At 40.5% G+C, this 17,456-nt stretch overlaps 1 protein-coding gene across 12 annotated transcripts in view; it reads left to right on the top strand.

Annotated features, from left to right (window-relative positions):
* Positions 1-17,456, top strand: part of OSBPL3 (oxysterol binding protein like 3) — a 185,170-nt gene that overhangs the window by 131,424 nt on the left and 36,290 nt on the right. For 9 of the 12 annotated variants that reach the window (XM_003807924.5, XM_034963824.3, XM_003807923.5 and 6 more), the window contains 4 exons: positions 934-1,041; positions 7,730-7,864; positions 9,361-9,454; positions 15,404-15,654. In XM_003807924.5, coding sequence (XP_003807972.2) covers positions 934-1,041; positions 7,730-7,864; positions 9,361-9,454; positions 15,404-15,654 — 588 coding nt within the window. The remainder of the gene's footprint in view (positions 1-933; positions 1,042-7,729; positions 7,865-9,360; positions 9,455-15,403; positions 15,655-17,456) is intronic. The other 3 variants (XM_003807926.5, XM_034963825.3, XM_003807925.5) reach the window with 1 other exon arrangement.

Raw genomic sequence — 17,456 nt, 5'->3', positions numbered from 1 at the left:
GCTTACTCATTTCTTTTTTGAAATAAATTGCCTTAGTCCTGAAGAATGAATAGAACAATCAATACCCATATTGGAAAAGAGTAAAATTAATCTTTCACAAAGTCCTACTTCCCAGCACACAGCACACTTTCTTTATTTCTTTCTTTCTTTTTTTTTTTTTTTTTGTGAGACAGGGTCTCACTCTCACCCAGGCCGCAATCTCAGCTCACTGCAACATCTGTCAGCCTCCCAGGTTCAAGCAATTCTCCCACCTCAGCCTCCCAAGTAGCTGGGACTACAGGTGTGTGCCACCATGCCCAACTAATTTTTGCATTTTTTGGTAGAGATGGGGTTTCACCATGTTGGCCAGGCTGTTCTCAAACTCCTGACCTCAAGTAATCTGCCCGCCTCCACCTCCCAAAGTGCTGGAATTACAGGTGTGAGCCACCTTGCCCGGCCTCCAGCACACTTTCTAAAATCTGATTCAATGGGTATGATAATTAAGTAACATTGAAATATGTCCAATCATAAGGGGTGGGGCCAGCATATTCTTCAAAGCAGATAGAAGCCTGGATTCCTTAGGAAGGGATTTGGCCAAAGAGACTCCAGACAGTTGGGGAGGAGGAGGAGATGCTGTGGAACCACTGGTCTTATCAGAAGCCGACAGTGTCTGTGACTTCCCTCTCTGTTGCACTTACCAACCCTCCCTCCATGTCTGCAATGAGAAAAGAAAAAGAGCATCATTTCCAGAGCCCAGGTTTGTCATCTCCCAGGCATCTCAGAACCAGTATCCTCTTGGAGAGCATTCAAGGAAAAAGTCCAGAAAGTGCGCTGTCAGACCACGTCACTAAGAGTTTCATCAAGCTCTTAGAGATCGCTCCTGCAGGGCCCACTGCTGTGCTTTTCTGAAACATCCATTTATTAACAGAGCCCCACTATTTTAACATGTTCCAGGCCCTAGCACAAAACACAGATCTTAAAGAACGCTTACGCAGAATCCATGCCGAGTCTCTGCTCCTCGACTCCCCCGCTGTCGCCAAGTCGGGTGACAATCTGGCAGAGGTGGGTAGGTTTCTCGTCTGGTAATGTCTCCCCAGCTGCCGCCCGCTCCCGTGATACCATCTGTCCCGTTGCACGACCTCCCTGCTTCCCCTCATGGGTGCTGTCCACCTCTCTGCCCTCCTCCTCTGGGTGCTGGCCACAGCTAGGTCATGGACTGGGGTCTCGGGCTCAAACGCTTTCTTGAGCGTATGCTGCTAATTGCATTTTTAAACTGCTCCCTTCCCCTGAACTCTCTTTTTTTTTATATTTCTGTTTCGCTCCTAAATGTCACCCCTTTCACTAAGTGGTACTGGAGTGGGAACTATAGAGAGATAAACATTTTCTCTTGTTACTACTGAAGAAACCTACGTTTCTCTGACCTGCAGTATCTTGGTTCCCTGCCAGCCTCCTTCCCCTCTAACCCTTTCTCTGTGGCTGTTCCCTTCTCCCTTTTCTGTGATTTTCTTTTTCTTTTATAGAATGCGGCTGTACACTCTGAGGGAAAAAAAATACTTCATTACAATTAAAGTGTCTCTTGGTCAGTTAAAAGTATGTTTAAAAAAGTCTTTCTTCAAGACTAGGGATGTTTATCCAAAATAGTCTTTGCATGTTTAAAATGAGAAATTTCAGAAAAGTACAAGTAGGTTACTCAAAAAATAAGTAGGAAAGAGTAATGAAAGTAAAAACTGTTTTTAAGCTATTTTTTATATTAAATGCCGCTTCAGATATGCTAAATTTTTATTAACAAATGAATTAGACTGAGTACACTTAAAATAAAAAATGTAAGGCAGGTAATAGACAAGAGGTGTGTGTTTATGTAAGTTTTTAAAAGAAGTTTGTAATGTTTAATCATAGTGTTTCGTCCTTCTTTTTCTGTCCTCAGAGAAAACAAACCCCTCACACACCTTCACTCCTTGGGAAGCCATTGTGCGGGGTGGTGAGGCGAGTTGAGGCTGAAGTCAGTCAGTACATGGACTGTAGAGCTCCGGGCACCGAACCCATTTGGAGACAAGATGGTGCCATGTGTGGACAGGCCCATCCACTCCCATGAGCCTCACCCTCTGTCTGGCAGAAGCTTGTGGGTCTCTTACTACTTCTGAGGCACATGCTAGTGGTTAAGTATGACATTCTTTTATAGAAGCGCTACCCACAAGAGGTCACTTTTCAGTTATGTTAGCCCAGACCTAAACTGTCACCTGCAGCATTGAGCACCTAAACATTACTTACGGCGCCTTGACCTTAGGCCTGGGCAGGCCCTCTTTTGAGTCTGCACATTGGCTAAAAACAGGACCCAGTCATGGCCAGGATCAGCCATTACTGACCAGCTGCCATGTACTATGGTATTATCTGGAGTTTGTGCATGTTTTCAGACAGTATTTACCTTTTAAATAGTATTATCACAATTTACTTATTTAACAGGTAGTTAAATACATAACGTTCATTTATGCTTTTATGAATTTATGCTTGGTATGTCTACTTGGAACTATTTGTGTTTTGGAAAGGAAACCAAAATCACAAGTCTTTTAAAATACATGTTTTTAAACTATATATTTAAAATGCATATTTTAAACTGATCTTAAAAGTAGCATACCTGAAAGCTGAAATGCTATACACTGTCCTTGAGAGGTAACAATAACATCCTTCAAATGCACACCTTCCAAAACAGCCTTCTTGAGTCTTGAATCAGTGATGCAGTTGTCACCTTATCTATTTCCTCTTTCAGAAATTTTCTGTTTCCCTTATTTTATCCCTTTTATCATGGAGTGACTCAGGCTTACTTTCCCAGCAAAGGTAAAGTTATTGCTGCCTTCAGGACATAAGTAGGAAAGTAAGTGAAAATGGCCTCCCAGACTGAAAACTTGACTCCAGTTAATTTTTTTTCGGTAACTCCCGGTTACCTCTGGTACTCTATTGGGAAATGACAGTCTTCACCAATGGGGTCAGCCCAAGGCGCTCTCCTTTTAGAACTCTCACTTTCTTTGCTCACTTCGTTTCCTTTTCTTTCTTTCTTTCTTTCTTTCTTTCTTTTTTTTTTTTTTTTTTTGAGACAGAGTCTCGCTCTGTCGCCCAGGCTGGAGTGCAGTGGCACCTTTTCGGCTCACTGCAAGCTCCGCCTCCCGGGTTCACACCATTCTCCTGCCTCAGCCTTCCCAGCAGCTGGGGCTACAGGCGCCTGCCACCATGCCTGGCTAATTTTTGTATTTTTAGTAGAGACAGGGTTTCACCGTGTTAGCCAGGATGGTCTCGATCTCCTGACCTTGTGACCCACCCACCTCGGCCTCCCAAAGTGCTGGGATTAAAGGCATGAGCCACCGCGCCTGGCCTCGTTACCTTTTCTTTAGCCACACGTATTACCCATCTTTGGTGTTGGGCCTGGCTAATTGAATTCTAAAATACCCACCTTTTTTAATATCAGAAATTACCCCCACAGCCTACCAAGTTCTCCTGTTTTATATTCCTGAATGTGAAGATTTAATATTATCAAGTTATCAGTTCTTTGATTATTTCAGATTCCAAATGAAAGGGCAAGTGACTTTGGGAGGTAACACCATACTACATCCAATGTCCATTTAAGAGACTAAAAAAGGCCAAAACTTTTAAAGAAAAGTCTGAAAGAGAAGGGAACTTAATTCTTTTAATGTCTGTTTGCTATATCGGCATGCATTTGAATACATTACCTCACAAAATCCTAACCATGACTCTATGAAGTAGGTGGTGATAGTTTCATTTGAGAAACAAGAGAACTAAAGCTCAGAGAGGTTAAATAACTTCCTCCAGACATACAGCTTGTATTAGACAGAGCTGAGATTTAAATTCACATCTAACGAGGCCAAAGCAATCCTTTTCTCAATAGTATACACTGCTATATAATGAAGAGCGGTATGCCAAGCCAGAAAATAAAACACTCGTTCAAGCTCCAGCAGTTAAAATAAGGGATGATGGGTAAGAATGGGACAGAATAACTCTCTCAAGCATAGATGTTATTTTGTATATAAAAGAAATAAAGATTATGGTTCAAAAAGGCATCAAAAGCCAATGGGAAAGGGGTGGATTATTCAATAAATTAGGTTGGCACAGCTCAAAGAAATTTATTACATTATTATAATTAATTACCATTATTTTGGAGACAGTCTTACTATGCTGCCCAGCCTGACCTTGAACTCTTGGGCTCAAGCCATCCTCCTGCTTTGGCCTCCCAAGTAGCTGGGATTATAGGCACTCACCACCCACCATGCCCTGCTGAAAGCAATTTAAAAAGAAGTTTAAATCTTCTCATTGCATGTTAAATGAATCAAAAGCAAATTCAAGTTAAATATAAAAATTCAAACTGAAAAATATGAATGTAAATATTTATCAAACTGCTAGAGTAGGGAAGATTTTCTAAATTGGGTTGCAATAGAAAAAAATTGCAAAAGGAATGTTGATTAGATCTATTTTTTTTTTTTTTAGGAAAAAGTGATGTGTGTCAAAACAATAAGGCAAATAATAGACTGGGAAAAATATTTTCAGTGAAATTGACAGACTGAGATAATGCTAAATCAATGATAATGTTTTTCATATGTAACCAATAAACAAATAATATCAAGTAACTTAAAACTTTAACAAGTAAATGGAAAAAGGCCATAATTCACACACACACACACACACACACACACATACACACACACACACACACACACACACACACAAATACAGATAGGTATGGGTTTTCTTTTTTTTTTTTTTTTTTTTTTTTACTTATTTTGCAATATTTGTAAATTCACAGGAAAGTACAAAGAAATGCAGAGGGAGGTCCCATGCAGCCTTCATCCAGCCTCTCCCTAGAATAACATCTCTACAAGCTTGTTTTTTAAAAAGGAAAAACTATTCAGCCTAATGAAAATTAAAACAATTAGATTAGCTCAAAAGTTTTCTAAATTATGGTATGCAGTACCCTTAATATAGAAAAAACAGAGGTTTCCTTACTTGTTGGTGTAATTAGGTAATATATATTTTGCCTTGCCTTGAAGGTTATTAATAATTCTTCCAAAAATTGATTCTAAGAAATAACATGATACAAGCAAAGACATATTTACAAACATACTAAACCATTTTTGCAAATCTGTAAACATTCTTAATTTTATTATTACTCTGTGACACTATATAATAAAATATTTATCAATTACAGTTCATTGTCTCAAAGAATTTTGAATGGTCTGGGAAAATATTAACAATATAATGGTTAGTGAATGGAGCAGACAATATGTAGACTGCTTATCCCAGTTTTTCAAAATAAAATTTGTACACAGATATTTTAATATGAAAATACCAGCAAGTTAATAGGGGCCACGTCCACTTCCACATTCATATCGACTTCAATGGGACTTGAAGTGATATTTATTTAATTTGCTTTTTTAAATTTTTCTATTTTGAATACCTATTTTTATTTTCAGAATACAGTTTAATTTTGAAAAAAAAACTATCTTGCAATGTTATTTGGGCGAACTTTATAAAATTACATACATAGAGATATGAAAATAGCATGATTACAATTACTGCACAAGAAATGTGTCAGAATGCTTGTAGTGGTTGTTATAGTGTGAGCTATGAATGTTCCTTTCCCTCCCTTTTCTCTGTTTATTTAATTTAGGGGTTTCCAATCTTTTGGCTTCTCTAGGCCACATTGGAAGAAGAAGAATTGTTGTGGGCTACACATAAGATACACTAACACTAATGATAGCTGATGAGCCAGGAAAAAAAAAAATCACAAAAAAATCTCATAATATTTTAACAAAGTTTACAAATTTGTGTTGGGCCACATTCAAAGCCATCCTGGGCCATATGTGGCGCCCGGGCTGTAGGTTGGCCACGCTTGATTTAACTTTTTGTAATGCAAACAATAGATAAGCAACCAGTCATGCATTACATACGTGAAAGGAAATTACTGAATTGAACTGACTGGGTTAATATTTTAGCAAATGAGGTCCTGAGTTGTTTAAGGCACCATGCTGTAGACTTGGGGTGCAGCAGTGCTGGTGAGTTTACAGTACATATAAGAAGATGCCAGAAAGGGCTAGGGGCTAGGAATATTATTTTCAGTGTTGGTCAGCCAGGAAATCTTTGGACCCATCAGTCTAGGAGGAGGAAGATACAGAGATGGCAGGAATGACTAGTAATAAATTAATGAGTAGAACAAGTAAATAAATGATGAGCATCTTTTGTGGCAGGAGCACACGGAAGACACAGGACTATTCTCTTGTTTGAGTGAGTGTTAAAGAAGCTATTCCTTACGATGTTTTCAAGCTCAATAGCTTTATGCCTGGCTCTTTTGAGGAGAGAGACCTTTTCCTTGAAGTTAACAGCTGTGATACTTATAGATTCTAAAGTGATCTCTTTGTTAGGGTAGAGAAGAGGCTTGGTTTTCAGAAGGCTACATGGGTATTAAAATGGGTAGGATTGTTAATACCTTGGGCAGATGCCTTATTTAGGAAAGGGATATCTATTTCAACAGTTTGTAGATACATATTAATAAACTGAAGCAAGCAATTTGTAAAGGGACCACTTGCCTTTTATTAATTACGAAAATCTGCTGTGGCCCTCCTGTCATAGCATCCCCTCCCTATGAGACTGAGGGGTATATCCTGAATTCAGACAATTGCTGGGCAAGATATAATCTGCCTTTTCCCCAAATTATTCTGGATGATGTGGAAGCAACTCCTTTGTTAGCCCAATAAAAAATACGAGTGGTTTTACTACTACCTGTCTACTCTGATTGAAAGAAATCAAATCATCCTGTCCTGAATCTGTTCTTTTTCCTCAAGTGCCACTTCTATGAAGCCCTCCTCAAACAAAATCTCCCTAATCAGAATCAGTCTCTCCACTTTGCCAGCACTTTGTCTATTCCACAGGCCTGGTCTGATGTGCGTTGGATGCGTTCTCTCACCATTCATTCAGTCCACAAACCTTGTCTGGTTCATTGTTATATCCTGCCATGGCCAGCTCAGGACTTAAGTCCTCCCCAGAGGGAAAGTCCAGACCCAGTGGAGTGGAGAATGGAGGGTCATGCGAGATAAGAAAACAATGATGTTCTGTTGTGTTATTTGTACAGAGGCTTATAAAGAGGACTGGGGACTTCCTTTCCTTGCAGTCATTGTGGGTGGAAAGAGACAGACAAAGAGAACTTACATCATTCATCCATGAATAGTAAATGATCTGCCACCAGGGTGCTTCTGGACCAAAACACACTGTGTATTTGTCAAGGGACACCTCAAAAGCAGCATATTGTTCCCTCAGAGAGCATAGGGGCAGAAGAAAGCTATGTTGCTCTGAACCAGCCATGTAAGGACATGAATTCAGTGCAATGCAGAGGAGATTTTAATATAAAAAGAAACATCCAGCAGTGGTAGCGAATAAGAGGATATGATTCAGAGAGCACTGGAATTTTTCCCCTTTTAAATGGAACAAAGAGTGACCTGGACAGTTGTTTTTTGCCTTGTGATTTGTTGCATGTGTGTGAGAAGTGATAGTGCCTGTAAGTGAGGTGCCCATATTGGGGGAGAACTTTGTGTTTTGCATGAGGCTCGCATCTCAGTGTTGGAGCTGACTTCTGCTTTGAGTTGCTTATTTGCATGGGCCTGTGACCTTGTGTATTGTACAACTAAACCATTTATTTTCTTTCTCTTGAGAATGTTTCTAAATGTATACATTTTTGGTTTTGTTCTTCAAATAGGAAAACTCCAGAGATGAAAACCGAGCTCTAGTTCATCAGCTTTCTAATGAAAGTAGACTCTCCATCACTGACTCCCTTTCAGAGTTTTTTGATGCTCAGGAAGTTCTGTTATCTCCAAGCTCTTCAGAAAACGAGGTTTGAGCAATGTTTACAGTAAGGTGCCTCAAAAATCTCTCTTGTTGCTTTGCTGATTAATCTGTTCAGTAAATAATCCATCATCAGAAACACTAAACTCAGTTGCCCTTTTTAGTCATTATATTCTGAGAGTTCTCCCATAACTCATACCCAAAAAGTATAAAATGATACTATATGTGAGAAGAAAAAGTAAAAGTAGAGAGCATTGGATATTTTCTCATTTCTGTAACTTGATGTGTTAAATTTGTTATACTTTTTTTTTTTTTAAACAAAGCCTCGCTCTGTTGTCCAGGCTGAAGTGCAGTGGTGCAATCTCAGCTCACTGCAACCTCCGGCTCCCAGGTTCAAGTGATTCTCCAGCCTCAGCCTACCAGGTAGCTGGGACTACAGGCACGTGCCACCGTGTCTGGCTAATTTTTGTGTTTTTAGTAGAGACCAGGGTTTCACCATGTTGGCCACGCTGGTCTCAAACTCGTACTCCTGACTTCAGGTGATCCGCCTGCCTCAGCCACCCAAAGTGCTGGGATTACAGGTGTGAACCACTGTGCCTGGCCTCTTTTTTTTTTTTTTTTTTTTTTTTGAGACATAGTCTCATTCTGTTGGCCAGGCTGGAGTGCAGTGGTGTGATATCTGCTCACTGCAACCTCTGCCTCCCAGGTTCAAGCAATTCTCGTACTTCAGCCTCCCAAGTATCTGGGAATACAGGCGTGCACCCCACGCCCAGCCAATTTTTGTATTTTTAGTAGAGACGGGCTTCCACATGTTGGCCAGGCTGACCTCGAACTCCTAGCCTCAAGTGATCCACCCGCCTCAGCCTCTCAAAGTGCTATACTTCTTTTCAAGTACAGGTTAATAATTTTGACTTCTACCTATTTAATAATGTGTCTACTATAGAGAAGGAAATTAGCATCCTGTATATTTTTTAATCATGGAATTTGACCTATATTGATTTATAATATATAATTATTATATTTTTATGATAATATGGTTATTGTAATATTGGTTTATAGCATTATTTGTTTTAAATTGATGCATAAAAATTATCCTTTCCTGAATAAGAGTTATTATAGTTAACAGTGTGTACTAATAATGTTACCCCTTAAATACAGACTTAGTCATTTTGTTTATATATTAATTCCCATAGAAGATACTTTTTACACAAATAGCTCAAAGACAAATTGTAACTTCTTCTACTCAAACACTAATAAATTCTAAAAATGCAGTCAGAATTAATAAGAATCTTTATAATAACAGTCTTGAGCTTGCTTGCTGTTTTCCTTGTGAGAACTAATTCAGAATGTGTAAGAATTTTAAGAACAGGTGTTTGTTGTGAACACCTCCTTGGCAGATTGGTATACGGACCTTTACGAAAACAGTACCCAAGAGTATTTGTAGTGTGAGACTCAACATGTTTGATCATTTAGAGTAAGGGTTTTATGAAAATCTGGCTCTTGTTTATTCTAACTCTAATGAATGTTATTTCTTCTTTCCCATAGATTTCTGATGATGACTCATATGTCAGTGACATAAGTGATAATCTTTCCTTAGATAATCTCAGTAATGATTTAGATAATGAGAGACAGACCTTGGGTAAGATTTACATTATTTAATCTCTGAAAAGTTTGGATTTTCATACAATACTAATAAGTTGTATAGTTGACTCTTGAACAATATGGGGGTTCAAGGTGCTGATACCCCATGCAGATGAAAATCCATGTATAACTTTTGACTCCCCAAAGATGTAACTACTAACATTCGATTAACACATACTTTGTGTGTTATGTGTATTTGAGGCTGTAATCTTACAATAAAGTAAGCTAGAGGAAAGAAAATTTTATTTAAAAAATCATTAGAACAGAAAACATATTTACAATTCATTAAGGGGATCATCATAAAGGTCATCATCCTGGTCATCTTCATGTTGAGTAGGCTGAGGAGGAGGAAGAAGAGAAGGGGTTGGTCTTGCTATCTCAAGGGTAGCAGAGGCAGAAGAAAACCTGCATACAAGTGGACTGATGCAGTTCAAACCTGTGTTGTCCAAGGGTGAACTGTGTAGAGGACCCGCTACAAGCAAAGAGCTCTAGCAAGTACTTTGTAAGAAAACTAAGAGATGGATCCCACCCCCTAGGATTTTATAATCTAGCACCCACATGTGAAAGATGTGTTAATTCAAATAAATTTGTCTGCTTATGCAAATTTTTATTTTTATAAAGTGAGTGTATGCCAATTATAGGAATATAAAAAATGTAACAGATATCCTTTTTTTTTTTTTTTTTTTTTTTTTGAGATGGAGTCTCTCTCTGTCCCCAGGCTGGAGTACAATGGTGCAGTCTTAGCTCACTGCAGCCTTTGCCTCCTGGGTTAAAGCGATTCTCCTGCCTTAGCCTCTGGAGTAACTGGAGAATACAGGCACGCACCACCATGCCCAGCTAAGTTTTGTATTTTTCGGTGGAGATGAGGTTTCACCATGTTACCCAGGCTGGTCTCGAACTCCTGACGTCAAGTGATCTACCTGCCTCTGCCTCCCAGAGTGCTGGGATTACAGGCGTGAGCCACCGTGCCTGGGCCAGATATCCCTTTTGCACTCTAATGTTCTCTCTGAGGACATGTTAGAATATGGCTTTTTGCCCTGAGATATCAGGGGGTTTTTATAATTTAGGAATGTGATAGGACTTATATAATAAAAGATATGATCCAAGTGGTCATTTAGCCTCAGAGTCTTCAAAACATCACATTTTAAAGTAACAAATGGCTACCTCTTGGACGGACCCATCAGGGTATCCTAAGATGACCCTTTATTACTGGTTGATCCCAAGATGGGAAATGATGGGCAGGAAAGATATTTCATAATGCTAGTTCAAACTATGGAATATCTGGAGTGTCTGGCTAGCCCCCCAAACAGCTCTGATTTAGGACTTCAGTAAGCAGACTGGCCTGTTTAGGAAGGTGCCCTTAAAAAGAATCTGCCCACCTGAACAGTTCTCTGCATGGGTCCTTGTAGCATCAAGCACTTATCAGTCTTGGTACTCAGTTTGCCTTGGAGTCTCTAGGTTTGTCTGCACTATGCATTGGATACTCAAAGCACCACCTATTTGCATATCTTCACAAAGGAGAGGGACCATGCCAGGCACCTTTTTGGTATTTCAGTGTTCCTCAGCTCAGTGTGTTTGTGTGAACAGATGAATTGTTATCTGAATGGTTAAGAGCCACCTTTTGGGGGACCGCAGTATAGGGGAAGAAAGCAGGTAATTTTACCATGCTTTGGAAGAGTATCCTTTCAGTATCACACCTGCTAGAAGTGAGATGCTCATCGTGGTTGGTATTTTGTTTGAAATGTTTCTTGGGAGATGAACCCCTTAGTGGAAAGGTCTAAGAACCAGTGGGTTTGAAGAAGAAGGCCAAAAACACTGGAGCAAGTTTGTGCTGCTTATTTTTCTAGAAAAACGAGGAGGCAAGTTGAAAGAGAAATGAAGAAACATCACTCCCTTGGCAAACAGCATGCACACTAAAGTGGTGCTCCCACTGTAGATGAGGAGGATTGACAAATGTGGAAGTCCTCCATTTCTTTGAGTCTATAGAGAGGGAGCCATAGGAAGCACAAAGTTAATGGAATGTTCAGAGGTCAAAGGTCAAGAGAGGACATGGTTCAGAACCTAAGACCACAGCTGTGCTGTGTTGACACCAGCCAGGAAAAGCTTAGAGGTTAGAGCTGGTTCTGTCGTACTTTACAGCCATGTTGCGAGAATGCTAACTAACATTGCCCTTTTTTGTGTGTGAAGACAGGGTCTCACTCTGTTGCCCAGGCTGGAGTGCAGTGGTGCGATCTCGGTTTACTGCAACCTCTGTCTCCTGGGTTCAAGCAATTCTCATGCCTCAGCCTCCCGAGTAGCTAGGATTACAGGCACGCACCATCATGCCCAGCTAATTTTTTGTATTTTAATAGAAACAGGGTTTCACCATGTTGGCCAGGCTGGTCTTGAACTCCTGGCCTCAAGTAACCTGCCCCCCTCAGCCTCCGAAATTGCTGGGATTATAGGCATGAGCCACCTTGCCTGGTCTACATTGCCTTTCTTGAACAAACACTGGGCAAAACCCAGTTTTCTTCTTTGTCAGTGTTTGAATACTAGAAATGTGTGTCCCCTAGTTCTTTACAGACATTCCCAGGGGTTGGGGGAGATTATATTTCTAAGCATCAATACTCTACTGAAAAGATTGGATACAGAAATAACCTTTACATTTCATATCATCATTTTGCCTATGTTAGGACCAAGGTCTTGCTACACTGTTATTCTTTGAGTTTATAGTAAACATGAGGTTTTTAGAGTGTTTCCTATTAATTTCTTCCCCACAATGTTGCTGGGCACATATTAGGACCTGTCTCTATGCTGGGTACTTGGGGGAAGTTAAGTGTTTAAGAATACGGATTAAGGGACCAGACTTCCTTGGTTAGCCCCAGCTCTGCCACTCAGTGGTTGTGTGTTCTAGGACCAGATACTTACTTCCTCTATGCCTCATTTTCTTCATCTGTGAAATGGGGATAATAATACTGTTTACCACAAGTGGTAGTTACATAGGATAAGTAGGAATAATGCATGTGAACTGCTTAGAAGACTGCCTGTCACAGAATAAAATGCAAGATATGTGTTAGCTGTTAGTAGTATTGGTGGTGATGATGGCAGTGGAGTAGCACTCTTTCAAAATTCAGATTAGTGTAATCAAAGAAAATTTTTTGAGACTACATGAAAAATTGTTTTCAAAAATGACTACAGGCAAGGCACAGTGGCTCACACCTGTAATCCCAACACTTTGGGAGGCTGAGGCAGGAGGATTGCTTTAGGCCAAGAGTTTGAGACCAGCCTGCACAACATAGCAAGATCCTGTCTCTAAAAAAAGATACAAAAACTAGCCAGGTGTGGTGTAGCATGTCTGTAGTCTGAGCTACTCAGGAGACTGAGGTGGAGCAATTGTTTAGGCCCGGGAGTTCGAGGTTACAGTGAGCTATGATCATACCACTGCACTCCAGCCTGAGTGACCCTGTTGAGAAAGACCCTATCTCAATATTTAATTAATTAATTTTAAAACTGCCATTTGCAGCTACTTACCTATGTTGTATTTACCCATATTAAGCAACTAAAACAGGCTGGGCGTGGTGGCTCACACCTGTAATTCCAGGACTTTGGGAGGCTGAGGTGGGTGGATCACTTGAGCTCAGGAATTTGAGATCAGCCTTGGCAACATAGTAAAATCTCATCTCTACAAAAATACAAAAAATTAGCCAGGCATGTTGGTGTGCGTCTGTGGTCCCAGCTACTTGGGAGGCTGAGGCAGGAAGATTGCTTGAGCCAGTGAGGCAGAGGCTGCAGTGACTCAAGATTATGCCACTATACTCCAGCCTGGGCAACAGACCAAGACCCTGTCTCAAAAAAAATTAATTTTAAAAAAGCAAAACAAATTCAGAAGTTAATTGGATGATTAGATTAACATGAGATGCACAGTGTGGCCCTGTTTTCATGTGTTTCTGTTCATCAGAGCAGCCCCTTTATCAGTGATTGGCTTTATAATAAGTAAATGTTAAATATATATGCTTAATAAAATATATATCAATAAAGTATGTTTATTGATATATAAATAAAAATAATATGCAAGAGATTTCATTTGAAAACAGGCACAGTGGAGGATAGGAATTTCAGAGCATGAAACGAAGGAAAAGATTGATAGATTGGCATACCTAAAATATGTTTCATTCATCAAAATACTCCATGGGCCAAATTTAAAGGTAAATACCAAGTGGGGATTGAATTGTAAAACAAATATAAAACAAGAGAGTATGGTGTTAATACATAAATAGGAAGGCAGACAATTCAGCAAAGAAGAAGTGCTCATGAAAGCACTCCAAACCACACAGGAAATCTTTTAATGTAAGCTAAAACAAGGTGGTTACACTGTCCACCTGACAATTTGACAGAAATTAAAAATGAAAATGACAAGCCTGAAGAGGCCTCAGGAGATGGATGTTCACATCTGCTGCCGATAAATGGGGAAGTTGGGGGCAGCCTTTTTGAAAAGCAGTCTGATCATGTGAATCAGAAGTCTAACAACATTCAGAGTTGTTGACATAGTAATCCCGCTTCTTCATATCCTAAGAAAATAAAGATATAGGCAAAAAATATTTTACAGTCTTTAAAAATGATTTATTAAAAAAACTCTTAGGTTCAGGGGTACACGTGCAGGTTTGTTCTATAGGTAAATTGCATGTCACGGTGGTTGCTGTACAGATTATTTCATCACCAAGGTAATAAGCATAGCACCAAATAGGTAGGTTTTTGATCCTCACCCACTACCCACCCTCCACCCACCCTCCACATTCCAGTAGGCCCTGGTGTCTATGGTTCCCTTCTTTATGTTCATGTGAACTAACGTTTAGTACCCCTTTACAAGTGAGAACATGCATTTGGTTTTCTCTTCCTGTGTTAGTTTGCTTAGTTAACGGCCTCCAGCTCCATCTATGTTGCTGCAAAGGCTATGATCCCATTCTTTTTTATGGCTGCACAGTATTCCATGGTGTATATATACCACATTTTCTTTATCTAGTCTACTGTTGATGGGCATTTAAATTGATTCCATGTCTTTGCTGTTGGGAATAGTGCTGTGATAAACATACACGTGCATGTGTCTTTATGGTAGAACAATATATATTCCTTTGGGTATATAGTCAGTAATGGGATTGCTGAGTTGAATGGCAGTTCTGTTTTAAGTTCTTTGAGAAATTGCCAAACTGCTTTCCACAATGGCTGAGCTAATTACATTCCCGCCAGTAGTGTATAAGTATTCCCTTTTCTCTGCAGCCTCACCAGCATGTTATTTTTTGACTTTTTAGTAATTGCCATTCTGATTGGTATGAGATGATATCTCATTGTGGTTTTGATTTGCATTTCTCTAATGATTAGTGATATTGAGCAAAAACTGATGTTTCAGAAAAATTTTAAATAATATGGAAAAATACTCTGTTAGCTGAACAAGCAGAATATAAAATATGTATACAGTATGAACAACACAAATGGAGAAAACACGAAATGAAGATACTCTAATATATAAATGGCTGCTATTTTGGGGTGGTGGAGCAATGAAATGACCATTATTTCCTTTATAGTTTTCCTGTAATAAACACAATTGTTTTACCAGAATTTAAAGTGATTTTTTAAAAAGTTTACAAGTTTTTATAAACAATAAGCAACTATAGGCATAGAAATCCAATTTCCAGTTTTATTCTAAGTGTGTATGAGCTATGAGGAACTAGGTTTTGAGGAGCAATTCAAGGTCTTCCCTGTGAATAAAGTCGATGGGTTTTAGTGTGTGTCATTTTTGGTATTTAATTGCTCAGAATTCTTTTGCCGATTTTCTGACTTCCAGCCATACTCTGCACAACTGAGTTTAATAGTAACATTGACTACTTGCTACATAAGGTTTTATTCGTGGATTAAAAATAATAGAATAAAATGAAAGGCTTTATAGAGACAACCAGGCCTCTTTCCTTTTCAGGGCCTGTCCTTGATAGTGGTCGGGAAGCGAAGTCTCGGAGAAGAACGTGCCTGCCGGCGCCCTGCCCAAGCAGCAGTAACATCAGCCTGTGGAACATCCTGAGGAACAACATCGGGAAGGACCTGTCCAAGGTGGCCATGCCGGTGGAGCTGAACGAGCCCCTGAACACGCTGCAGAGGCTCTGCGAGGAGCTGGAGTACAGCGAGCTCCTGGACAAGGCCACGCAGATTCCCAGCCCCCTGGAAAGGATGGTGAGGAGTCAGCCTTCCCTTGCCACTGTCCAGCCTCGGTCCCCAAGCCACAAGGCCATTCACGGGGCCCATCAGAGAGACAGCCCCTGTTCCCTCCGGTTTCATTTTGATTGTTCCTTAAACAGGTTCATTACTCAGAGCTGTCTGGCTTCCTCCGCCTGGCTGTTTCCAGTCACCTTGTGAGGATTTGGAGACGGGGTTGGGGTGCTTCTCCATGGCACTTGGTGCCTGGGGCAGTTCTGTTCTGTGGGTTTGTGCTTCCTCTTTCTCCAGAAGCCTTCTGGCTGATTGTTGCGATGTGCCCGGCTGGAAAACATGTCTTTAGGGCTGTCTGCATGTTTATTTTTACTTCCCTGGGTGGACAGAATTTAATTTCTCGAGCTGTTTTTCTCATCCAGGGTAAGTTTCCCCTGAGAATGTTTGTGTTTATTTCTGGAATTGTCCCATCAGCTCCTAGGTTTTTGGAAAATAAAGTTCACAAGAGGAGGTTTTCACATCAGAAATATTCTTTTTTTCTCTCTCCCTCTTATTTTATAGAGTACTTAAAAAAAATCATAGAAAAGCCTTCTCTTCCCTACTGGGCATCAGCTCCAGTCACAGCATGCTGGCTTTTAAAAGGGCTTCCAAGTATTTCTCATCTTTCCCCCATCTCATGGGTAGGGAGATTGGGAAGGGAGTACCCAAAGGGCAAGACTCTGGGCAGATCAGCCCTCTCTATGACTGTGACTAACTTTGTTCTTGAACGTGGGTGTCTGTACCGCTTTTTGCTTCCTCATATTCAGTGACCTTAGAGCAGTAAGGTCATTGTCTCTATGGGATGCTGGGACAGCAGTGTCCCCCAAATGCAGAGTCTCTCTCCTGGGCATTTGCCAATTGGCTACATTGGAATTGGAGTGCCCCCTCGGCTTCACAGACCTAGCCCTGCCGACACTCCCCATTGATAGAGAATGCTGTTATTTTCTACATTCTAAGCATTCTGCAGTTCTAGCGCTCATTAAAACATCATTACTTCAATGATTTGAAGATTAAGGGGGAATCTTAACTGCTGTCTGAGAGGGATATCCCATAGTCATTCTGCCCAGTCTCCAGGGCCTCCCCTATCAAAGAGACTTTCTCTTTTTTTGAGTCAGGGTCTTTGCCACCCAGGCTGGAGTGCAGTGGTGCAGTCCTACCTCACTGCAACCTCGAACTCCTAGGCTCAAGCAACCCTCCTGCCCTGGCCTCCCAAAGTGCTGGGATCACAGGTGTGAGTCACTGTACCTGGCCCAAGAGACTTTCTTTCTTGTTACTGATAATCAGGGTAGGAGACAAAAACAAGCTGTATTTTTTAAACTCTTCTTTGTTACTTGTCCCCAGATAATTTTTGCTGAATAAAAGGAAGGCAAATCTTCTAGAAATAGCTTCTAAGCAAGTGTTGAAAGTCAGCATTTGTGGACAGCTCTTTTCTTTAAAGGAAATGATTGGCTTTGAGGATGAAAGTTTCTTAAAGATGTTTCATGCTGTGGCAATTTAGAGACCCTTAGGATATTCAGCTGATTGATCAGTGTAATTGACCTTGAGCAGAGGTTTGAGGAGAGGCTTCTCATCCCCAACATAACCACTGAGCAGGAGTCTTATCTCATGGGTTTTGTTTACTGTCCTGCAGGTCTGCTTATGCCCCTGCCTGGACTCTCCCTCATGCCACCAACCCACAGGGAGAGTGCTTCCTTCTGCCGAGAGGCTTCTCATCCCCAACATAACCACTGAGCAGGAGTCTTATCTCATGGGTTTTGTTTACTGTCCTGCAGGTCTGCTTATGCCCC

Source organism: Pan paniscus, chromosome 6 (assembly GCF_029289425.2).
Source record: "Pan paniscus chromosome 6, NHGRI_mPanPan1-v2.0_pri, whole genome shotgun sequence".
NCBI classification, from domain to species: domain Eukaryota; kingdom Metazoa; phylum Chordata; class Mammalia; order Primates; family Hominidae; genus Pan; species Pan paniscus.
This window is presented reverse-complemented; position numbering and strand designations above follow the sequence as displayed.